The sequence below is a fragment of the Oryctolagus cuniculus genome, chromosome 10 (genome assembly GCF_051225735.1).
Source record: "Oryctolagus cuniculus isolate XC-2025 breed Fujian yellow rabbit chromosome 10, ASM5122573v1, whole genome shotgun sequence".
Classification (NCBI taxonomy): Eukaryota; Metazoa; Chordata; class Mammalia; order Lagomorpha; family Leporidae; genus Oryctolagus; species Oryctolagus cuniculus.
Window position 1 is genome coordinate 66,894,494 of NC_142876.1, and position 25,783 is coordinate 66,920,276.

Sequence of the window (25,783 nt, forward strand, 5' to 3'; positions counted from 1 at the left end):
TGAACTCCTTTTACTTTAAAGCATACTAAATTGTACTATTTTATTAAAATGGTACTCAAACAAAAACCTACCCAACGTGAAGGATCACTGATCAAATTAATAAATAGTGCTGATAGCTTAGTCCTCCGAATCTCTTGACATGTTGCACAGGAAACCGCCATGAAACACTCAGCACAAGCCTTTCGGACTCCCCACACATTATCAGAACAAAGCTGGAAAAACCTGGGCAGCTACGCAAGAGGACAGGATTTTTGTTAGACAAATACAGTTACGTTTCAGCAGTTTCTTCTCTTTCAAATGCTGCTTTCATAGTGTTTAAAATAATGAATTTTCTTAAAAAGTATAAAAACCATTTAATTTCAATACTTAGTAATTTCTAATTAATCACAACTAATGCATAACTGAACATGCAAAAGCACAGACATTCTCAACATAGTTTACTGTTATTCAAGAGTTTGTACTTCAACTTATTTTGTCTAACAAATGGTTTCAGAAACTTTTTGAGTACTAACTTGTAAAGTGAGCGCATACATTCCATGTACAACTGTTTTAAACTAGTTTGCTGAAGATCTCATGTGCCACCAAAGTGCTTGAAGGTTGCAATAAAATTAAAGATTCAACTGAATAAATAAGAACTCATATACTTAATAGAAATGGGAAAGATAAAAATGAATTAAAGTTTCTCCCACATATCTGTATTTTTAACTGTCCTTGTGAAAGTACAATTCATGTGCCCAGATTACAGAAACTTAATTAAAACTCCTAAACTCAAAGTTATCACTATCCTTCTGGTCTACACTCAGGAGATGACGTTAATAAAATCTGGGTTACAGGTACTATGTCAAACTTCACGTGCAATAAGTAATATTGCTTACTCTTTTGCATCTGCGACACTTACCAGCATTTCCTCAGTGGCTTGCTGGCCAACTACACTGCAAATATCTCCAAAATTGGCAGCACAGACCTGACAACAAAGGCATCAATAACATTTCAAAACACAAAAACAGAGTTCTTTAAAAACAGTCTATATTAACCATTAGAATCATGTTCTGAAACAGAAAAAAACTAACGATAAAAAATACCTTTCGAACATGAAACATTCTGCAATCACAGCACATCTCACAAAACCTCGGGAGGATAAGGCGCTCCGTAATGTCTCTCCCAACCATGGGAGCCATTTTGCACATTATCTAGAATAAATAAGAATAAAAACACACGGAAAATATCTTTAAGGCTTTTTCAGTTAAGGTTAGCAACTTAAGAATATATAATTTAAGGAAATATAAAATATGGTATGGCATTATTATACTTTATGTACCATGAAATCATTGACAGTCAACTATTAATTTCATCTTATTTATCCAAAAAGCAGAAAAATAAATATTAACCACCATCAATATAATTGAACAATAAATTTATAATAAACACACAAATTTCACTTTTGCCCATGGTTTCCATTTGATTAATTATTTTGCCTGATAACTTTAAGAAAAAAAGAAACCTGAATTTTTCCAGTAAAAAAACAAATTATGAATTCCAAAAGGGAAGACTATCCCTAAGGTGGTTTTGGGTTTAGTCTTATAAATATGAATAAGAAAAGACTACACAGGCCTTGCATGCACTGATGCTCATGCATATCGGAACCACATCCTAGTCTGGCAAAACTTTGGTTCCAAGTAACATCGCTCCCTTACTAAAAAAACTAAAGTTTACTAAATCCAACTTGAGAATAACTAGGTGTTCCCCCAGAAAGACACGAGGCAGCTGACTGAAGTCACAGCTCAGCAGGTGCTACTTACTATCAAGAAACTCAAGTCATGATTCAATCATGGCCAGATGCAGAAGCCTAAACGCAAGTGGCAATCATACCTCCAACTTCTTCTAACATTTTAGAAAACCAACCCTCTTCATTAAAAAGCTTAAATCTGCACCCCTAACTAGACCCAAGACTCACATAACAAGTATAGTAATGCAATAAGAATGTGCACCCATCCTTTTTGAATATGCTTAATTAACCCCTCCAAAAATTTCCCTAAAACTTAACGAATAGGGAAGTATAACTTCCCTAGAAGCGAGTGCCATAGAACCTGAAACTACTGGTTTTTTGGTCACTACACCACCTTGGTTCTGGTCCGTGCAGCTAAATCAATTTCTTCATGTTTATAGCTCAAACCATTGTCTATGGGTTTCCATTCACATACACATTGGACAAGAACTCTTGAGTATTCTTCAATTTCCAACATGAACATGTTTCTGTTTGCACAGAACTAGACAACATAAAGACTAACTTTATTGGAAAACTAGCTCTGTTATTGAAATATATTCTCCCCACATTTAATATAGAAAGAAATCTGATTGTCATCATTTATCAATTATATCTACTGCATATGACAAAAAAAGGGAAGTAAAAGGCATAGAGATTAAAAGAAAGAAAATTCTCTCTATTCATATATGACAGGGTTGTCTACACAAAGATCCACAAAGAAGCCACCAGAGCGAGTGAGTGAGTTTAGGAAGATTGAAGGATATATGTCAACAGAAAAATCTGTATTTCTATAAATAAGTAATGAAATGGAAGTATTTAGTAACAGCATCACTCATAATAGTGTTAGGGAACAGGAAATCTAATAAAACACAAATAAGATGAAACTATCAATCACTGATTATGTAAGTCAAAGACTTAAATGGCAAGATGCACCATGATCTGGGATTCTTAGGCCTCCAATTCTCTCCAAACTCATCTACAGATTCAAAAAATCCCCATCAAGATCTGAGCATCATCAGAACTGGAGATAGTCACCTATATCTTCTAAACCCCAAAACCAGTTTTGTTTCTTGAATAAGCATCTCCAACCACAAATGATCCAAAATTATACTGTATTACTGATCTGGCCTAACTAACTTTATTAGAATGAATTATTCCCAAGATAAAGAACCACATGACAAAATAAACGTGAAACAGCTGCAAGACAACAACGGGTTTCTTTCTATTGCTGAAGATAAATTTTATCACACTGATCTAAACATTTTAAATCCCATCAAAAATTATAATACAGTAAGTTAAGCTCTGTTCAATGGAAACCAAGTTATATCAACACTAATTTTCTTTCCTTTATTGAGGAACTCTTGAAGGAAAAAAAAAAAATTGTTGGGGCCTGTGCTGTGGCAAAGCAGGTTAAGCTACGGCTCGCGGTGGTGGCATCCCATATAGGCACCAGTTCAAGACCCAGCTGCTCTACTTCTCATCCAGCTCCCAGCTAATGCACCTGGTAAAGCAGTGGAAGATGGCCCAAGTGCTTGGGCTCCTGCACCTGCATGGGAAAATGGGATAAAGCTCTTGGCTTTGGCTTGGCCCAGCCCCAGCCATTGCAGCCATTGGGTTGGGGAGTGTAAACAAGCAGATGGAAGACCTCTCTCTCCCTTCTCCCTCTCTCTCTAACTCGGCCTTTCAAATAAATAAAATCTTTTTAAAAAAATTGTTTGGGAAGTAGGCAGAGGTGGCAGTGACACATCAGTGGAAATAGCCTAAATGTTTCTGAATTATACACTTAAAATAATTAATTTTATGTTATATGAATTTTACTTCAATAAAAACATTATTTTAAAATTATTTAAATTGGGGCTGGCACTGTAGCACAGTGGGTGAAGCTGTAGCCTGTGGTACTGGCATCCTCTATGGGCTCCAGTTTGAGACTCAGCTGCTCCACTTCTGTTCCAGCTCCCTGCTGATACACTCGGGAAAGCAGCAGAGGATGCCCCAAGTCCTTGGGCCTCTGCACCCACATTGGAGACCTGGAAGAAACTCCTGGCTCCTGGCTTCAGCCTGGTCCAACCCCTGGCTGTTGCGATCATTTAGGAAGTGAACCAGGGGATGGAAGACCTCTCTCTCTGCCTTTCCCTCTCCTTCTGTGTAACTCTTTCAAATAAAATAAAGAAATCTTAAAAAAAAAAAAAAAAAAACTATCTAAATTTTTATTATCTGAAAACTGGTATCTAAAAATGGAAATTTTCAAGGGAAAGAGAGAGATTAGAGAAAATGTCCAATTTACCCTACTATTGATGACCCAGAAACACAGCAAAACATTATCTTTTGCATCAATAAAAGATGCAATTATACCATTCTGATTTACTATCAGAATTCTTACTATTTCAACTTGGGAATCAGAGATGAATAACAACTATAATTCATGCCTGTGCAGAGATTCCAATTCATGCTCTGTTTAAGCTATCAAATAGTATTGCCAATCATGTAAAAAAAAAAAAATAACCTACTAGAAAACTTACCATTACACTTGACTGTATTATGTGCACAAGACTTAAAAGTTTGTGTTCTTACAATAATCATCATTGATGACATAAAGCATAGTGAAACTACATAGCTGGCAGCCCTTCCAAAGACCCTGTATCAAGGGCCAGTGCCAAGTAGTCTGTACTTCCACTGTGTTCACATACTTGGGCCTACAAAAGCACACATAGAAACATTCGGGTTCAAATGTTTCTTCATTCACTACAGGAAGTTATGTTTTTAAAACTCCTGGGGGGGGGGGTGTCTGGCACAGTGGTTAAGATGCCCATGTTTGGGAATGCCTAGGTTCAAGTCCCAAGTCAGGTCCTCATTTGAGCTTCTTATTAATGCACATCCCGGAAGGCAGCAGTTGATGGTTCGAGTACTCACATTTCTGCACCTATGTAAGAGACCCATACTGAGTTCTCAGCTCAGGCCTGGCTGTTACAGGCATATGCAGGAGTGACGCACAAAACAAACAAAAACCTCCAAAACCAAAAAACCACACCCACATTAGTAATAACCACCTTCTTTTTCCATTTTGATAAAACAATGAATTTATAGTTACTGATGGTTTTCTTATTGTGTGAAGAGACCTTTCCCGTGCAAGCCTTTGTTTGCCTTTTCAGCCCAGCACCACGTTTCAGATTTAATGATTTGCCGACACTTTAGCAATAGTCAGTACAGTTTCTCCTGGATGGTAAAATGCCGATGTACTTACGGCCACGGCTTCTGTTTTCACATCATCGTTGCTATCTGGGGCAGTAAGCTCTATGAGGACAGGGCACACCTTGGTCTCCACATCAAATCGTTCAATTAGCTCCTGCTCCAGCAGGGCCAGCAAAGCTGCCTGACTTGTCTTCCTCACCTAGGAAAATAGTGACAGCACAAAAAGATATGTACACAATATAATAAAACCATCTCTTGATTTTACAAATGTGAAGATTTGTGTGTGTATATGAGTGTGTCACATTTAGTTTTACTGTAACAAAACAACTTGTATACTTTCAACATTTCAAACTGAGCATCATCTTTCTTTTCCAGTGAAACTGAAAGAAAATTTAAGAATAAACAGGAATGAAATGTTAGGAGAGAATTTTATGCTTAAAAATGTCACCTTAAACCGCAAGGATGTCCGTTAAACGTCACAACTGAACATGCCGACTTAACCTACCTGAACATCTCAAACCCACACTTTGCTAACTTTCTACAACCCTAGTTTTTAAAGTTTTCCTTTTTTTTTGAAACACGAGAAAGTAGAGAGACACACAGTGTCCGTATTTACACAGAGACCGTGTAATCTCTCAGCCCAATATACAGAGAAAAGAGGAGAAAAGCAAGAATTCTACGCACTAACACACAGGGGCCTAGCACCCTCCAGTTTCCAGCAGAGGAGGGAGCAGGTTTTCTTCTTTCCCACAGGGAATGGTGGTGTTGATTCCATCGTTTTTGTCAAGATAAGAAATGATAAAAATGAATTTGGAACAGAAAGGGGTTGATATTCTTTTGCCACTGTATTCTGCTTAAGCTTATCTTCTGGACAATAAAGGTGAGAACCATGGTGTAGAGAAAAGAGACCTCAAAATCAGAGAGACTAAGCACAAGAGGGAAAAAAAATAAAAATAAGATGTCAGTTCCCAGGGACTGGAGAAATTGTAAAACAACAACAACAATAACAACAAAAGTTGGAATCCATTAGTGCTATCAATCATCTTCTCTCCTTCTTCCCCTTCACCCTCAACCTCTTCTTCAGCAATGTCTTCCAATTCTTCTTCATCTTCATCACCATCATCTCCTTCGCTTTCTTCATCATCCGTATCAGGGCCCGAGCAGCACTGTATTGGATTTGGCCAAATATCATCCTCTCTGGCTGATGACCTCTCCTAACGCATCTGTGCCTGCAGCAGAAGGGTCACAAAATCAGGTAAACAAGTTCTCTGGTTCCTCTGCTTCCTCCTGCTGGCTTTGCTCTGCATTTGGCTTGAATGTTTCATCAAAGCCATTCCACACTTCCATTTGACTTCAGTGGCCTTTGAAGATGGATCACCACTCTCATTCAGACGCAATTCTTTGGAGAGGGCTTTATCTTCAAGGTAAGGATTTTCATCAAAATAAAAATCTATTACCTACAGCCTGATTTAGCATCTTTAGATTCTGCCACTTCAGCTCTGGTCAGATGATGCAGCGCCTCCTTGTCCTCCTCCCAGGCAGTACAGATGTTTGTGGACAGCTGAGATGTTGTCACCCCAAAATTTGGGATTCTGAAGATCTTCTGAAAAAACGGTTGGCAGAATTTATTATATTTCTGTTCTACTTCAAAATCACCTCACTGGCTTGCTCATGAAGTCTATTTCATTTTGTACTTCATCGGGACGTTCAATGCTTCTTGTTTTTTTCCTCCCTTCCACAATCCCGGAAGAGGCCCAGGTGTCCACCGGCCAGGTGCTTGTCTCAGCTTCTGCATTTGAGGCAGGGGTGAGGATGGGCGTTTTCGGGGGGTCACATTTCCAGGAAAGTTGGAGCACCAGCACCAGGCAGGAAGAAGCTCTGAGAACTGAAGACTTTTCACCTCAACTTAAAAGAATCTGTAACTGGCAGGACTTTGCACGTAATTATTTTGCTTATTTTCTTCAACTATGGCAAAAAACTTGGTAGAGACTGCTGTAGCAGAAGTAGAACAAAAAACCACCCTCATAAAAGACATCTCACAAAGTAACAAGCATCGCAAATGACACAAAGGCAGCAGCAAATGAGTGTGCAGCTCTGGGTACTACGTACCATGACATGAAGGAGACCTGTTAAGACTGTCAGGGTCTCGCACACCCTGTCTACAACCACGCGAACAAAGCTCAGGAGAAAAAATATCCAAATGGCTCATGTAGGCTGGATAATTCTACATATATCATATCATACAAATTCTATTAAGAACATGTAAACAGAACTCTTACCTGGTTATTTTGATCTGCAAGGTATCTAACCACAATGGGTAGTAAGTACTTGGAAAAAGCGTATGGTATTGAAGGGCGGTTTTCTTGACAAAACAATGCAATGTGAGGCACCTGTTCCATCAGCTCTGCTCTCACAGTCGGTTCTATTGAAACAACAGCACTGTAAGCAAACAACTCTCCCACACTAACACAGTCACTATCTGGACTTGAGATTATGGAGTAAGGCTCCAGACTGTCATCCTCAGTGTAAAAAGGATTTAGAAAAATACTAACTGCAACTCTTTTCACAACCACACTTAAGTGAAGCCATCATCCAAGACATGCATTATACCAATCACTTCTTACAATAATGTACTCATCACCTACAACGCACCACATGGTGCTAGAAAAGGTTAAGTATCTTCTCCAATATTTATTTTATTTTTTATTTTTTATTTTATTTTTTTTTTATTTTTGACAGGCAGAGTGGACAGTGAGAGAGAGAGACAGAGAGAGAAAGGTCTTCCTTTGCCGTTGGTTCACCCTCCAATGGCCGCCGCTGCAGCCGGCGCACCGTGCTGATCCGATGGCAGGAGCCAGGAGCCAGGTGCTTTTCCTGGTCTCCCATGGGGTGCAGAGCCCAAGCACCTGGGCCATCCTCCACTGCACTCCCTGGCCATAGCAGAGAGCTGGCCTGGAAGAGGGGCAACCGGGACAGAATCCGGCGCCCCGACCGGGACTAGAACCCGGTGTGCCGGCGCCGCAAGGTAGAGGATTAGCCTATTGAGCCACGGCGCCGGCCTCTCCAATATTTATAGCAATACTATGATAGGGTATTATCCATCCATGAACACTATGCAAAAACCTCCTAACACAAGTCATAACAACTGGCTCCTAATCTCAATGTAGTCAATAAACAAGATTTATTAAGCTGACCTAAGAAAAACTTATTAAAAAAAGAAAAAGAATGAAACAAGTAACTTTTCCTTCTTGAAAGCAATGCTTAGGCAAATACACCAAACAAACAAAAGCAGAACCCCCAAAGAGACAGACTCATACAGACGTGACGACTGATCTCCCAGGTGGAAAGGAGGTGGTCTTTTTTTTTTTTTTTTTTAATTTATTTATTTGAAAGACAGAGTTACAGAGAGAGGTAGATACAGAGAGAGAGGTCTTCCATCTGATAGTTCACTCCCAAAAGAAGCCAGGAGCCAGGAGCTTCTTCAGGGTCTCCAACGTGGGTACAGGGGCCCAAGGACTAGGGCCATCTTCTACTGCTATCCCAGGCCATAGCAGAGAGCTGGATTGGAAGAGGAGCAGCCAGGACTAGAACTGGCGCCCATATGGGATGCTGGTGCTTCAGGCCAGGGCGTTAACCCGCTGCACCACAGCACCAGCCCCAGGAGATGGTCTCTTCAATAAATAGTGCCATATCAACTGGCTGCTCTCATTAAAAAAAATACCCACAAAATCAAACTTGTTCCCTACTTCATATCATATACAAGAACAAACTCTAGCAGCAACCTGCTGTACACATTAAATGCATACAATTTTCATCTTTCAATTTAAAAACTAGTAAGTTCTACATGAAAAAAGGATCTAAATATCAAAGGCAAAAATAATAAGGCTTCTACATTAGATAATGTAGGGGAAAATACTGATGATTCCGAGGTATGAACTTCTCTTTTTAAGTATCCTTATGAGAGTGAAAAGACAGACTACAGAATGGAAAAAACACCTGCAATACACAGAAATGACACAGGACTCATTTGGAATGAAGGGTTCCTAAGTATCTCTAAGACTGCAATTTTAAAAGGAAAAGAGACTTGAAAAGATCTTTTTTTAAAAAAAAAAAAAGATACCAGGGATAGGTGTTTGGCCTAGCAGTTAAGCTGCTGTTAAAATGTCAATGTCCCACACCAGAGTGCTTGGGATCCCTGCCTCAAGCCCAACTCCACCCTTCTTCTAGGGCAGCAGGGACTGACTGAGTAGCAGGGTTATGTCACCCATGCAGCAGACGTGGATTGAGTTCTTATTTCATGGCTTCAGCCTCTTATCCCCCATCCCCCACCCCTGCCATCATAGGCATTTGAGGAATGAACAAGCAGAGAGGGAGCAAGCTTTCTCTAATTTACTCTCTGCCTCTCAAATGAGTAAGTGAAAATTAAAAACAAAACAAAACAGAAAGATACCCAAACAGCCAATGAGCATATAACCAGGTGTTCAGTTTCACTGATCACTGAGGAAATAAGCTAAAACCACAATGAGATACCACTACACACCCATTTAAAATAAGCAAGTGTTGGTGAAGATGTGAAACAATCACACACCGCTGATGGAACTACAAACTTTAGCACTTTGGAAAACTTTATGGCATATCCATCACAGACAGATCTAGACATAGCCTAGAGTGAGTCTATTCCTAAGTATTTAGCCACAGAAATGTGTGCAGCATGAGTATCCCATATGGGTGCCACTTGCAGTCCAAGCTGATTCACTTCCAATCCAACTCTCTCCTAATGTGCCTGGGAAAGCAGTGGAGGATAACCCAAGTACTTGGGCCCCTGCATCCACATGGAAGAACCGGATGAAGCTGGTGGCTCCTGGCTTCAGCCTGGCCCAGCCCTGGCTGTTGTGGCCATTTGGGGAGTGAACCAGCAGATGGAAGAACCCTCTCTCTCTTTGCCTTTGCCTCTCCCTCTGTGTAACTAATTCAAATAAAATAAATAAGTCTAAAAAAAAAAATGCTGCTTGAGACACTGAAATCCCAAGTCAGAGTGCCTAGGTTCAAGTCCTGGCTCCACTTCCAATCTAGCTTCCTGCTAATGTACACTATGGGAGGCAGCAGGTGATGGCTCCAGAATTAAGGACCTGTCACCAAAAAGGGAGATCTGGGTTGAATACCAGGTTCCTGGCTTTGGCCTGGCCTAGCTCAGGCTAGTGCAGGCCTTTGGAGAATAAATTAAAAAAAAAAAAATTTTTTTTTAATAGCTTTAGGATCAGCAATGTGGTGCAGCCGCTGTTTACAATGCTGGCATCCCAAATGTGATGCTGGTTTGAGTCCTGGCGACTCCACTGCCAAGCCAAATTCCTGCTAATGCTCCTGGGAAGGCAGCAGAACATGGCCAGAGTTCTTGGGCCCCAGACAACCACATGGTAGCCCTGGATGGAGTTCCTGGCCCTTGGCTTCAGCCTGGTCCAGCTTTGGCTGTTGCAGCCATTTAGCGAGTAAACCAGCAGATGAAGATCTCTCTTTCTGTCTCTCTTCTTCTGCCTTTTAAACAAACAAATAAATAAATCTTAAAAAAGCTCAAAACTAGAAACAACCAATATAACCACTAACAGAACAGTGGATACATAATTTGGTATCCATACAACAGATTACTGGTTAAAAAGAAATTTAAAAATATAGCTACAGACAACAGCATGGAATAACTTTAGAAAATTAAAGAAAGTACAACAGAATATATTAAGTATAATTCCATGTCAAGTTCAGAAAGGCAAACTAATCTTTATTGTTAGTGGCCAAAATGGTGTTCATCTTAAAAGGGCCAGACAGAAATACAGACCAGGAGGGCACTGAGACTGTTTCTGGGATAATTACACCTCTTAGTCTTGAGCATTAATTACAGCAGCCTTCATTTGTGAAATTTAATCAAATGGATGAAACTGTATGCTTACAGTTCAAGTACTTTTTGTAGTATATTAAACACAATATTAAAAGAACAAAAATATCCCCAAGTATTTTATTTCTGAAACCTTGAAACTATACTTTTAACCAGTTTGGGTTCCAAATTTACATATCCAGGCAGTTTCTGATTCACCACCACCACCTACCCCCCAAAAAATACACACAAAATCAGTATAAAAGTACCCCTGGGAGCCAGAGCTGTGGTGCAGTAGGTAAACCCACCACCTGCGGAGCTAGCATCCCATAAGGGTGCTGGTTCGAGTCCTGGCTGCTCCTCTTCCAATCCAGCTCTCTGCTATGGCGTGGGAAAGCAGAAGATGGCCCTAGTCCTTGAGCCCCTGCACCCACGTGGGAGATCTAGAAGAAACTCCTGGATCCTGGCTTCAGATCAGTGCAGCTCTGGCCGTTGTGGTGACTTGGGGACCAAACCAGTGGAGGGAAGACCTCTCTCTCTGTCTCTCTTTCTGTCTCTCTGTAACTCTGCCTTTCAAACAAATCTTTCAAAAATTTTAATCAAAAATTAAAAAATTTTAGAAAAGAGATAATAAACTAAAAAAGTTTTAAATTTATTTTGGGGGTTAGTGTTTGGCATACAGGCTAAGTTACTGCTCTGGACACGTACATCCCATATCAGAGAGTTCTGGACCACATTCCAGCTACTCTGCTTCTAATCCAGCTTCTTGCTAATGTGCTTGGGAAGGCAGCAGATGATGGTCCAAATGCTTGGGTCCTTGCCACTCACATAAGAGATCAAGGATGGAGTTCTTGGTTCGTGGCTTCAGCCTGGCCACACCTTAGCTCTTGTGGCCATTTGAGGAATGAACTAGCACATGGGTAATCTCTGTCTCCCTCTCTGTCACTCTTTCAAACAAATAAATAAAATTTTTAAAATGAAACAGGAAAAAAAATTTAATTTTGATTATTTGTAAAAACAAGCTAAAATATGCATGAAACTTAGTATTATTGTATATATTTTACTACTATAAAAAACAAACCCTAGGTGCAGGCACTGTGGCACAGCCAGTTAAGCTGCCACTTGCAATGCCCGCATCCCATATTGGAGTGTCAGTTCAAGTCCTGGCTGCTCTGCTTCGGATCCAGCTCTATTTCTAATGTGCCTGGAAAGACAGCTGAGGATGACCCAGGTACTTGGACCCCAGCCACACATGTGGGAAACTCGGATGCAGTTCCTGGCTCCTGGCTTCAACCTGGCCCAGCTGCAGCCATTTGGGAAGTGAAGCAGTAGATGGAAGATCTCTTTCTCTTTGTCTCACTCTGCTTTCAAGTAAATAAATATACATAGAAAAGTAGGTATATAATTTGGAAAATTTTTTTTAATGTTACCACTTCCTATATCTCAAATCAATTTACTATTTTCTTAAAGTGAACCCCCTATTTTCACTCAAGACAAACCAAGTTTCATAACATTTTCTGCAAGTGACAAAGCATTCAGAAAGAAAGCATTATATATATGGGTAAGAAAATTTACAGCTCTCTCCATTCTTTTTCAGTATATCCTAAATTATTTAAAAATTTTTATTAATCTTAAAATATTAACATATACAATATTCTAGATTTGTTTGGATGAGAAATCTCCAAAACTAAACTAAAGGAGCCTACTGTCAGCTGTTTGGGTCATCGTAACTTTTTTTTTCTTGTTACTGACAGACTTGAAAATTTACTTTAGAAATCTTTTAAAAAATATGTTGAGGTCATTGCTGTGGCATAGCTGGTTAGGGTGCCATCTGCAGTGCCAGCATCCCATATGGGTGCCAGTTCGAGTCCCAGCTGCTCCACTTCTGATCCAACTCCCTGCTAATGTGCCTGGGAAAGCAGTGGAAAATGAAACAAGAGCTTGGTCCCCTGCACCCACGTGGAAGACCCAGATGACAATTCTGTCTCCTGGCTTTGGCCTGGCCCAGCCCCAGGCCATTCCAGCCATTTGGGAGTGAACCAGTGGATAGAATATCTCTCTCTTTCTCTCTGTTATTATTTCAAGTAAATAAATAAATTCCTTAAAAAATAAATACCTTATCACACTAACTTCCATTTTTATAGATACAATTTTTAAAAACACAGTAAAATTTTCTCTCTCTACTTAAACATATACCTGAGTCGTCAGCTAATCTGCTAATTCTTTCCAAAACAGCAATACAATCTCTTTCATCATCGCAGACTTCCCTCAATGTATCCAGCAAACTCCGGGCCACCATTTGTCTACACAGAAAAAGAAAATTAAATGGTGTTCAGTGGCAGCAACAGTCATTATGTAAAGGCCAAAATCCATATGGCCTTTTTCAAAGAAAAATTCTGTTACATTTTAAAACATATATTAAGCCTGTAATTTCCTAAATGCTAGAACTGATTTTAACAAGATTATTTATGAAAACCTTTTAAACTTATTTTTATCTGATTTAGTAAGTTTCGAAAGTCACTGAAATTTCACTTCTAACAGTCATCCTGATTATTACAACAATGGGAAAAACATACTTAATCTTCATTATACCAAGTGTTATCGTTACGTTTTTTAGTAGTATGAGTTTTTTACATGTAAATTTTGAGCAGAAACTGATTTCTCAGAACAGTCTGATGCAGTAATCTGGGCACACAGCAGGAAAAACAATACATCAGGAAGAAGGGTGCCAGCACTTGGCCACTGTGTCCCCATGCCCTTGAGCCCCATGGGGCACACAACAGGCACACACCACCACCTGAGGAAGAACAGACTCTTCATTCAGCGAGTTACACAAATACCAAATCATGCCCAATGGCAAAAAAAAAAAAAAAAAAAAAGAAAAGAAAAAAAGTAATGGATTTTTTTTTCTGGCCAAAAAGCAAAGAAAGAGTGCAGTCTGCTTACGAGGATCAAAGGGTAAACGACTACAAACCAGCTCATGCTACGATAATTAACATCTGGCAGCTGAGACTGCACATGTTAATATCTACACTCTGAACAGGGTACTTTTATTTTTTCCTACTAAAATTAATAAAACCTCCTTTCCCCTTCCACATGAATGAACAGAATATGCACATACCTGTTAAACACGTTCTCACTTGCAGCATACTTGTCCAGTTTCCCCAGTGGCGTCAACATTTCATCTTGTGAGACAAAGTCCAGGGCTGAAGGTATAATAATCACATCAGACTCTGAGCTGTAGTCATCCACACCAACTATCAGAGACATCAGAAATACTCCTTATAACACTCTGAAACTAACAAGTACCCCTTGCAGCATAGGTGTGTTTCTGGAGGCGCAAAGAATCCCAAGAGAATCTTAAAATGTATCTAGAGCCACCACAACTGAAGGATGCCTCCTTTCTTTTTGCTACAGATGAGCCCTAACTGCCTCTCAAAGCACAACAGTCAGAGGCTACAGAAATTCAGTATGGGGCAACAGAATGATCAGTCTTGAGAATTTATATGTTCAATCACAGCATTAACAACTTGTGAATAAATACACAAAACGTCAAGCAAATAAACAGTTAACTTTTGCAATGCAGAAGATAAAAGTTAATGAAACTAGTATCTGCTTCACTTAACGGAGGAAGCTAAACACCATTAGCATTTTTATATGCATTAAGCAAATATTTATTAAATGCACTTGTGCCAAGTACCAGGCTGGATGCCAGGGAAACAACAATAAAAATATTAGCGATTACGCCTTCGAGGAACTAATATTCTACTGAGAAAACAACTGATCCTAAAATGACCACTGTAATGAAGGTACATACAAATTACATGCAAGAAATCCACTCAAGGTGCAGAACAACACCATGACAGAACGGCTAAAAACCAACCGGAGGCATCAGTGTCAAAGGAACTTTGAGTATATAAATAGCATGGACAGCCAAACAACAAGGACCACCTGAATGAAAGGCATCTGCTGGAATTGTTACTTTGGTGCCAGACAGCAGGTACCCAGGTCAACTAACAAGGGCAATCTTCCATCCTATGAAAGTGGAAAAGCCAAAGTACAGTGACTGAAGAGGTAAGGAACATTTAAGAAGTGAACACCGTAAATGTGACACAGGGTTTCCAGAACTGTGGCTCAAAATAATCGACAGCATTAGACTACTAGCCAGGGCATACAAGACGAAATGAAGATAGTGATATGAAACACACACACACATATATATGAAAGTAAGTAGTGAACAAATATGTTGAAGTTCTAGGAACAGAAGAATATAATTGGAGAAAAAATTATGAGGTTGGAAGAGATGCAATTCAGAGCTAAGGTAAGCAGTGAGACAAATAAGAACTCTTTAACAGTAAGGAATATAGGCTCTTTTCCAAAGTCCCGAGAGCTTTCAAATAAACAGTTCATTTTCTTACTTGCCAGCCTGTCTATCCATCCCGTTTAACTGATTTACTTCCCTGCATGGCACCTGTCGTCATCTGATAGGTATGAGCTGCTCTTACTTTACTGTCATTCTCTCCACAGTGCTATACTGGCTCTAATTCTCACTGTATTCATTAGCTGAGCTTCAGATTATCTTCTGGCACAAAGCAGGCCTTTCAGTATTTCAGAAACCAATACATACTAAGATTTAAAAAATCTTCTGTATTTATTTTATTTATTTGAAAGGCAAAGCTGGGGGAGGGTCAGGAGAGAAACAGATGTATCCACCACTTGCTGGCTCACTCCTCCAATGCCTTAAAAGTCCAGGCTGGGCCAGGCCGAAGCCAGGAGCCTGGAACTCACTCTAGGTCATCCTCGTGGCTGGCAGGTGCTCAGGTACTTGAGTCATCACCTGCTGCTTCCCAGTATGCATCATCAGGAAGCTGGATTGGAAGCAGAGACAGACTTGAACCCAGGGACTCCAATGTGGGACATTGTGTCCCAACAAGACTCTTTTTAAAAACTCATTTTAATTAACTAATTAATTAATTTTCATTTCAGTTGAAAGGCAGAGAAACATAGATCTTCCATTTGTTGATTGAAATGCCCAAATGCCCACAAGAGCTGGGCCAGGCAGAAGCCAATAGCCCGTAACTCTATTCTGGTCTCTCACATGGGTGCTCAGGATCCAAGTACTTGAGCCATCACTTGCTGCCTCCCAAGGTGTGCATCAGCAGGAAGCTGGACTGGAAGTGGAGGAACCAGGCTTGAATCAGGCACTCAACTAGGGGAGGCAGGCATCCCAAGCAGCGACTGAATCATTGTGCCAAATGTCCACCTCTGAAGAGATAACACTGGGAGATTTATTTTTACTTCCACATAACACTGTCAGAAAGAAGGTGTAAAACACAACAGAGCCACTTTTAACTATTTTAACTTACTAAAATAAAAATAATTTCTGTACTTAAAAAATCACCTAAACATGCTCTTCCACTTCTGACAAAGATGGAGTAACAAAGTCCAAATTTACCCTCACATCTTAAATTATTAAAAAAGAAAAAAATACATAAAATAATGGTTTCAGCTTAAAATATACAGAGAATGGTTTCAGACACTGGACAAAGGCAGTGATCCCGAGAGGGGAAACAAACACAGTGAGCCCTATACTGCCCCAGCTGACTGCCTGGAACACGCGCAGGCCATGGCGCCAGGGAGAGCCCCCAGACCTCACAGCAACCACCTGAGCTGAGAACTCAGGGAGGCCACGGCAGCTGCACAGCACCACAGAGAAGAGAGCTGCACCGAAAATGAGGCTGCAAGAGCTGCAAACGGTTTCCCTTCCTAAATACTCTTAGGTAAATACCAGAACGATATATGGGTAACAAAATTATCTGGGACTGAGAATTACTTGAAAAAGCTATCTGAGAAGATCAGGTGGACCAATGCTCAATTATCGCAAAGGACCAACAATAGTTCATGGTGCCACTATCCAAAATGAAAACAACTCTTTAAGACACACAGCAACAGGCAATACAAGAGTATTGCCTTAAAAGTGTCAAATCATTAGTCCTAGATTAAGGCAGGTCTGGCTTTGCCTAACAAAGCTTAAAGCAAATCTCAAAATGAGGGCAGAGCCAGCATCCCATATGGGTGCCAGTTCTAGTCCCGGTTGTTCCTCTTCCAGTACAGCTCTCTGCTGTGGCCCGGGAAGGCAGGGGAGGATGGCCCAAGTGCTTGGGCGCCTGTACCCGCGTCGGAGACCAGGAAGAAGTACCTGACCCTGGCTTCAGATCTGCATAGCTCCAGCAGTGGTGGCTATTTGGGGGCTGAGCCAACAGAGGGAAGACCTTTCTCTCTGTCTCTCTCTCTCACTGTCTAACTGCCTGTCAAATAAATTAAAAAAAAAAATCTCAAAATGAACAGACTGTGCTAATTAACTTACCTATTTCCCAGAAATGTAAATAATATAAAAAATACCTGGTGGAGCAGAGTGCCACATCAATCCAGCAAGTGATGGCCTGGGCCTCTGATACCATGTAGGATAGATACAGTTCCTGGCTCCTGGCTGTTGCAGGCATTTGAGATGTGAATCTGCAGATGAAAGCTATTCCATCCCTAGCCCCCCGCCAACCCATCACTCTGCATTTCAAGTAGATGAAAATAAATATTTTAGAAAAATATCTGGCATTCAGCAAGATAAAATCCACTATGTCTAACATCCAATAAAAATTACTAGCTATGCAAAAAGCAGAGAAATACAAACCATAAAGAGAAATAAATTCAACAACAGAAACAGATCCAGAGCAAACAAAGATGAGAACTAGATAAGGATATTGAAACACATTATAACTATATTCCATATGTTCAATAAGATAGGAAAAAAGCATAAGCTTGTTAAGAAGAGGCATGAATATATTCTAGAAGATCCAAACTGGTCAGCTAGAAATGAAAAATAACAAGTTGAAAAATACATGAGTTGAAAAATAATTAGCAGCAAGTTCAACACTCCAGAGCAGGACATGGATGTGGCACAGTGGTGGATTCAACTCTTGGGATGCCTGAATCCCATATCAGAGTGCCTGGCTATGCAGCCTCTGATCCAATTTCCTGCTAATATGCACCCTGGGAAGCAGCATGTGATGGGTGAAATACTCGGATCCCTAACACCCACGAGAGAGACCTATATGAAGCTCTTGATTCCTGGCTGTTGTGAGCATTTGGGGAGTGAACCAGTGAGTGGAAGATGTCTCTCCATCTGTCTCTTTTTCAAATAAAATGAAAATAATTAATTTTTAAAAACATGACAAAGGAAAAGATCAGTGATACTGAAGAAACAGCATGAAAAAAGTATTCTCAATTAAAGAGATAAAAATATGGGGAGAGGGGGAGGAACATCAATTAACTGTAGGAAAATTTCTAACATTCTAATATGTGCAATGGAATTCCCCCAAGGAGGAAGGGTAATATAAAACAATTAGTGAAAAATAACATTTTTCCAAATTTGGTAAAAATGATCCTCCCAGAGTCAATGGATTGGATGAATCTCATGAGCAAGAAATAATATTAATAATATTAACCAAACATCTTAAAACTAGAGATAAAATCTTTTAAGCAGCCAGAGAAAAACTCACATTACATACAAAGCAAACAATGACAGTTGACTTCTCATCTGAAACAACAGAAGTCAGGAGACAGTGGGGCAACAACTTTAAAGAAGTAAATAAGGAAACAATGTCAATCCACAGCTCTGTACCCAATAGCCTTTCAAATATGTATCGTTTAAATGTGAGCCTGAAATGAAGACTATCAGAAAAGCTGATGTCATCCATAGGAGACATGCACAATAAGAAATATTACAGAAAGTTCTTCAAGCAAATGGAAAGTTATACCAGATGGAAATTTGGAACTACACAAAGCAATCAAGAGCATGATAAATAGTAATATGTAAATTAAAGCCTTTTATCCTAAAAATATCTTTAAAAGATAATCATTTGGGGCTAGTGCTGTGGCATAGTAGGTTAAGCATCCGCCTGTGGCAACAGCATCCCATATGGGTGTCAGTTCATGTCCCAGGTGCTCCACTTCCAATCCAGCTCTCTACTATGACCTGGGAAGGCAGTGGAGAATGCCCCAAGCGCTTGGGACCCTATACCCATGTGGGAGGCCCAGAGGAGGGTCCTGGCTCCTAGCTTCAGATCAGCTCAGCTCCGGCCATTGCAGCCATTTGGGGAGTGAACCAGCAGATGGAAGACTCCTCCCCCCATACCCCCTTCCCTCTCCTTCTGTCTGTAGCTCTGCCTCTCAAATAAATAAATAAAATCTAAAAAAGATAATTGTTTAAAGTAAAAAATATAATATTCTAAGAATGTGTTGCAGGGTTTATAACATACACAGAAGTAAAATACATGACAACAATAGCACAAAGGTAAGGAAAGGGTGATTTTGATGTCATAAAGTTCTTTTTCACTGGATGAACAGAAATATGACAGTTCATCAAAAAGATCATGGAAAATGAGTATTATAAAAAAGTATGCATGGCTTTCAAAATACTTGCACCAAAATAGAATTGTCTTTTAACTCCATTTTCCACATTGTGATAAATTCAAGCTAAAAATTCTAGCTCAACCATTATTCCTGCCCCCCCCCCAAACAAACAACTTTCATAAGACATACATATCACTAACCAGCCAATAAAGGCCACAAACAATCCAAAAGAAGGCAGGAAAAGAAGATAAATAGAACAAGGGGGAGACGGGACCATTAGATGGAAAACAGTGAGAAATCCAAACTCAACCATTTTAGTTAAGTACAGTGTGTTCAAATGTGTATCTAATTAAAAGGCAGAGACTGTCAAGTTGGATTTAAAATTAACACCTAACCATGGATATAATTACTTACAGAGTACAGAAAAATTCCATACAGCTTATTAAAATGTATGAATTATATCAAGATACCTTACTCGTTATGAATCAAAGAGTTGTAAAAGCCAGGCAGGCATTCTCATTTGGGCTCAGTTTTCGCCTATTAACACAAGATTGTTGAGCTAACACGACCTCCAAGACAGCTTCATGCAAGCTCTAGAATTCTACGACTATGACCAAACTGTTTCATCAGAGTCCTATCCATGTTCATCTTAAAGATAACAATAATACTGCTTCTGGCCCACAACAAGCAAGGGGAACACTCCCACTGTTTGTCAATCACTCTGTTCAAGACCAACCTGGAGCACTTACCTAAAGCACAGATTTGCTAGATCTCACATGAGGTGCAGAGTACTGAACGTCAATAAATATCCCCACTGATTCAAACACGGACTGCTCCACAACTTTATTTGAGAAATGCACTCCCTAGAAGATCAAGATCATGTCTCTTCAGTCTTTTTGTCATCACTCTATAGTAGTGGATGACAACAATTTCATAAAGTGGGTGTTCCACTCTGGCACTGACACTGATAACAAAGATTCACTTGTGTATTCCAATCCTGCTGCCCTCTGCCAAATATCAATGGAATCATTCTCATCTGACTCATCCTCTCCCAGGTAAAGCTACTTAAAAAGATTTCCTCATCAACGAGACTGTGGAGTTCATCCTCATGGAGGCCACAAAGACATGACTGCCATGGCTACAGACTTCAAACTCACCAGGAGAAACTCAGAAATAATCAGTAAAACATATGAGGGGGGAGTAGCCAAAAGTTCTAATACATATTATTAAAAAAAGGAAAGACTTCAAACTTCTGCATCAAAATAAACTTGCCTTTTAATTTCATGTTTCTATGAGCTTTTCAAAGAACTCTCATATCACCATTACTGAAAAATCCTACAGAAAATATATCCTAAGTGATGGCACAGTCAACATCCTCAAATAAAACAGCACAGAGGAAGTAAATCCAGCTATACTGCTACGAGGTTCCAGAGTTTATTCAAAGCTAATACATTAAATGAGGAATAAAGATGAAAAACTATAATCCTGGGGGCCGAGCAGTGACTTAGCAGGTAAAGCCGCCACCTGCAGTGCTGGCATCCCATGTGGGTGCTGGTTCAAGTTTCAGCTGTTCCACGTCCAATCCAGCCCTGCTATGGCCTGGGAAAGCAGTGGAAGATGGCCAAAGTCCTTGGGTCCCTGTACTCACGTGGGAGACCCAAAAGAAGCTCCTGGCTCCGGATTGGCCCAACTCTGGCCATTGAAGCCATTTGGGGAGTGGACCAGCAGATGGAAGACCTCTCTCCCTGTCTCTGCCTCTCTGTAACTCTGCCTCTCAAAGATATAAATAAATCTTTTTTTTTTTTTTAAGATTTTATTTATTTATTTGAGAGGTAGAGTTACAGACAGTGAGAGAGAGAAACAGCGAGAAAGGTCTTCCTTCCGTTGGTTCACTCCCCAAATGGCTGCTTCAGCCGGAACTACTCCGATCTGAAGCCAAGAGCCAGGTGCTTCCCCCTGGTCTCCCACGCAGGTGCAGGAGCCCAAGCACCTGGGCCATCCTCCACTGCCCTCCCGGGCCACAGCAGAGAGCAGGACTGGAAGAGGGGCAACCGGGACAGAATCCGGCGCCCCGACCGGGACTAGAACCCCGTGTGCCAGCGCCGCAAGGCGGAGGATTAGCCTAGTGAGCCACAGCGCCGACCCAAAATGTGGTATTTATTAAGTAAAAGCTTCCACAAAGAAGTTGCAGATAAATCTTTTTTAGAAGTTGGAGTTTTGGGGCCGGCGCCTTGGCACAGTAGGTTAATCCTCCACCTGCAGCGCTGACATCCCACTTGGGCACCAGTTCTAGTCCCGGCTGCTCCTCTTCCAATCCAACTCTCCACTGTGGCCTGTTAAAGCAGTGGAGGATGGCCCATGTGCTTGGGCTCCTGCACCCATGTGGGAGACCCACTGCAGCTCCCAGCTGCTGGCCCGGCCCTGGCTGTTGTGGCCATCTAGGGATTGAACCAGTCGATGGAAGATCCTGCTCTTTCTATATCTCCCTCTCTATAACTGCCTTTCAAACAAATAAAATAAAAACAACAAAAAAGTAGCCAACATAGGCAAGTAAGATGTTCCCTCCCACTTGGCATTTTGGTTTGCTTCTGAACACAGAAAATTTCAATTTCATTTCTCTGTGTGTGGTTTATAGAAAATTATTCATTATCCGAGATACATGCTCCCATCCCCTGGTTTATTCCTCAAATCCTTGTAATGGCCAGGACTGGGTTAAAGCCAACACCAGGAGCTGGCAACTCAATCCAAGTCTCACGTGGGTGGTAGAAGCCCAATTATGTGAGCTACCGTGTCCTGCCGTCCAGGGGGTCTGCGTTAGCAGCAAGCTGGACGACACTACTTATGTAGTTTTTCCCTCTCATCTCCGTCCCTCCCTCCTTCCTTCCTTGCTTGCCCTCTCTCTCTAAATATTTAACTGCTTATCTGACAGAGCAACAGAAAGAACAGAGACAGGGAGACTTTCCATCTACTGGTTCATGCCCCAAATGCCTGCAAAAACTAGGTCTGGGTCAGGCTGAAGACGGGAACCTGGTCTCCCACAAGGCAGCAGGGGCCCAAGAACTGGCCCATCCCCTGCAGCCTAGGAAGCTGGATCAGAAGTAGAGAAATTAGGACTCCTTAAGATTTTTCCTTTCATATTGAGCCTAGAACATCACCTAACTATTCCCTAAAATGATTTTTTTCATAACTCCTTAGTAAACTTAATAAACTCCCTTGATAGCCTTACTTACCCCTCAAGACAAATACAGTCTGCCCTATTTCTCTTTCACTGTTGTGACTCTCTTCTCAAAAATCAGCAATAATTTGTCAGTAATTAATAGCCCCTTCTCGGACCTGTTGTCTTACTTTACAGAAATGCTGGCACTCAACCTTCCCAACAACTTCCTTTTTCTAAAAGTGTACAACCTTAGGCCGGCGCCGCGGCTCACTAGGCTAATCCTCCGCCTTGCGGCGCCGGCACACCGGGTTCTAGTCCCGGTCGGGGCGCCGGATTCTGTCCCGGTTGCCCCTCTTCCAGGCCAGCCCTCTGCTGTGGCCAGGGAGTGCAGTGGAGGATGGCCCAGGTGCTTGGGCCCTGCACCCCATGGGAGACCAGGAAAAGCACCTGGCTCCTGACTCCTGCCATCGGATCAGCGCGGTGCGCCGGCCGCAGCGCGCCGGCCGCGGCGGCCATTGGAGGGTGAACCAACGGCAAAGGAAGACCTTTCTCTCTGTCTCTCTCTCTCACTGTCCACTCTGCCTGTCAAAAAAAAAAAAAAAAAAAAAAAAAAAAAAAAAAAAGTGCACAACCTTGAGTATTTGTCTACCTTTCTGGACTATTCTTGCTTACTTTCTTCTGACCCTTTTATGTAGTTTCCCTATGCTTCTGGCTTCATGCGCATATTTCACACACATGGCTATGCTGTGAATGAGTCCCCCAAAGTCCATGTGTTGGAGACTTCATCTCCAATACAGCAGTGTCAGGAGACGGGGTATAATGGGAGGGTGTCTGGGACACGGGGACACCCATTATGGCAAGAGTAAACTCCATATAAAAGGACCAATCTGTCCCCTCTCCCAACTTCCCTCTTTATCTCCATGCCCACCGTACCCTTCCTCTATGAGATGACACAACAAAAAAGGTTCTTGCCAGATGCATTCTGTCAATCTCTCAGCATCCAGAATCATGAGCCAATAGATTCCTGTTCCAAATATATTATCCAGTCTGTGGTGGTATCCTCAGAGCAGCACAGACACACACACACACACACACACACACACATACACACACTATTTCTCTCTCTGCCCTCTCCTTGGGAAATTCAGATGATCTCTGAAGTCCTCTCAGCCTGATCCCTTGACCCATATATGTACATGCTCTATAAAACCTCCACCTCAATGTCATATTTGTTCTAAAAATTAAATTGTTCAAACTAATCTTAGAAAATCGGGTCCTGCTCATGACTTTCCCACTAGGTAACCAGCCCCATCCCCAATGGGCTTTGATGTAGATTTTATCAAATCCCCGTATCTCTTCCTTAGCCTACAGTTCTTCTGTAAAGATGAACTCATTAAGGGAGTAGCACAATTGCTCCTCCAGTCACCACCTCAATGTTAGCCTCTGTTCTCACAGCCTTTGCCAGAACTCACTGGCAGGACTTGAAATTAGCTACCATCTTGTTTTTTTTTATTTTATTATTATTTTTTTTTTTTTTTGACAGGCAGAGTGGACAGTGAGAGAGAGAGACAGAGAGAAAGGTCTTCCTTTGCCGTTGGTTCACCCTCCAATGGCCGCTGCGGCCGGCGCGCTGCACCGCGCTGATCCGATGGCAGGAGCCAGGTGCTTCTCCTGGTCTCCCATGGGGTGCACTCCCGGGCCACAGCAGAGAGCTGGCCTGGAAGAGGGGCAACAGGGACAGAACCCGGCGCCCTGACCGGGACTAGAACCCGGTGTGCCGGCGCCGCAAGGCGGAGGATTAGCCTAGTGAGCCGCGGCACCGGCCACCATCTTGGTTTTAAACTCCAGCTGAGATGTTTTTCAGGAACTTCAAGCCCTGTACAAAACAAAGTAGTAACTAATCTTCCCATAAGGCCCCAGACTGCTGGAGCCCACACTGCCATCACAACATCTTCAAAAGAAGTGCTAGGGACCAACCAGAGACCCACACACAAGCCGATAATGCATTGTTCATCCTCAGCTTTTGATTCACTAACTTTATTCCCAGGAATTAAGTGAGCTGCCCAGCTCATTGCTCTACACTTTGCAATAAACACAAGCTTTTTCCATCACCCCTGTGTCAGCAGTGAATCAATGGCTTGCTGTGTGCAAAGGGACCCATCTTGGGGTGCTTGATAGCAATTACATCAGAGAGGCTTGGATATGCATTGCCTAGAGCAAACCAGTGTACTTTAATCCCAAATACATGAAGACTTTCCTGGGGATAAATCCAACTGGATAATGTAGGAGAATTTTCCAGACCCATACTTTCAGGAGTCTCTATCCCAAGAATCTGCTGGGGGAGGGGGGAGGGAGACTGGATCTAAGGTTCTCTTCCCTTCATAATTTTTCCTTTCCCCTTATATAACAAAGGTGCCTCTAAACTGTCTCAAAGCTCTTAGGATGCATGCCCCTAAACACCCTTCAGCGCCAAACTCAGTTGGGAAAGGCCTTCTTGAGAAACAAAGGGGGCCTTTGAAATATGAGTGAAAATGTTGAGAGAACAACTCTCTAAGGACTGTAATAAATACTTTTACTGTCAAGTGGTATCCAATCCTCTACTTAAAAAAATAAGAAAAACAAAAAACTGAAATACCAGAAGCTCACTGCAAATAACCTGGGGCATATATGATAGAAACAGTTCAAAAAAATGAGTGGTACTGCTAACAAAACCCTTTCTATTCCTATCAATGTATTTACACCAACTATATTTCTCAGTGCTTACAGTTTTAAAATGAAAACTAGACACTGTTGCTAATTATTTTCATGCTAAGTAATAAGTCCTTTTAATTCATGAATACCTAAGTTTTTTAAGATTTATTTGAAAAGCAGGTTACAGAGAGAGAGAGAGAGAGAGAGAGAGATTTTGAATGATTTTCCAGCCACTGGTTCACTCCCCAAATGGCTGCAACAGCTTGGGCTGAGCCAACGGAAGCCAGAAGCCAGAGGCCAGGAGCTTCATCCAGGTATCCCACGTGGGGGCAGGGGCCTAAACACTTGGGCCATCTTCTGCTGCTTTCCCACGTACGTTAGCATTGAGTCAATTCAGTCAGGATGCCAACTGATGCCCATGCTGGCACTGCAGGCAGCGGCTTAACCTGCTGTGCCACAACACTGGCCCCAAGTAATTTTTTTGGCTATTATTATTTTTTTTTGTGACAGGCAGAGTGGACAGTGAGAGAGAGAGACAGAGAGAAAGGTCTTCCTTTTGCTGTTGGTTTACCCTGCAATGGCCGCTGCGGCCAGCGTGCTGCGACCGGCGCACCACGCTGATCCGATGGCAGGAGCCAGGTACTTATCCTGGTCTCCCATGGGGTGCAGGGCCCAAGCATTTGGGCCATCCTCCACTGCACTCCCTGGC

The 25,783-nt window shown here is 41.5% G+C and overlaps 1 protein-coding gene across 7 annotated transcripts in view; it reads right to left on the reverse strand.

Moving 5' to 3' along the window:
- Window positions 1–25,783, reverse strand: part of PPP4R1 (protein phosphatase 4 regulatory subunit 1) — an 83,936-nt gene that overhangs the window by 33,893 nt on the left and 24,260 nt on the right. For 2 of the 7 annotated variants that reach the window (XM_089305899.1, XM_070050489.2), the window contains exons 3-10: window positions 19,976–20,089; window positions 13,939–14,074; window positions 13,014–13,120; window positions 7,234–7,376; window positions 5,007–5,153; window positions 1,083–1,190; window positions 899–964; window positions 72–230 (exon numbers count right to left, since the gene is read on the reverse strand). In XM_089305899.1, coding sequence (XP_089162025.1) covers window positions 72–230; window positions 899–964; window positions 1,083–1,190; window positions 5,007–5,153; window positions 7,234–7,376; window positions 13,014–13,120; window positions 13,939–13,997 — 789 coding nt within the window. In that variant the 5' untranslated portion in view covers window positions 13,998–14,074; window positions 19,976–20,089. The remainder of the gene's footprint in view (window positions 1–71; window positions 231–898; window positions 965–1,082; window positions 1,191–5,006; window positions 5,154–7,233; window positions 7,377–13,013; window positions 13,121–13,938; window positions 14,075–19,975; window positions 20,090–25,783) is intronic. The other 5 variants (XM_070050488.2, XM_070050484.1, XM_070050487.2 and 2 more) reach the window with 3 other exon arrangements.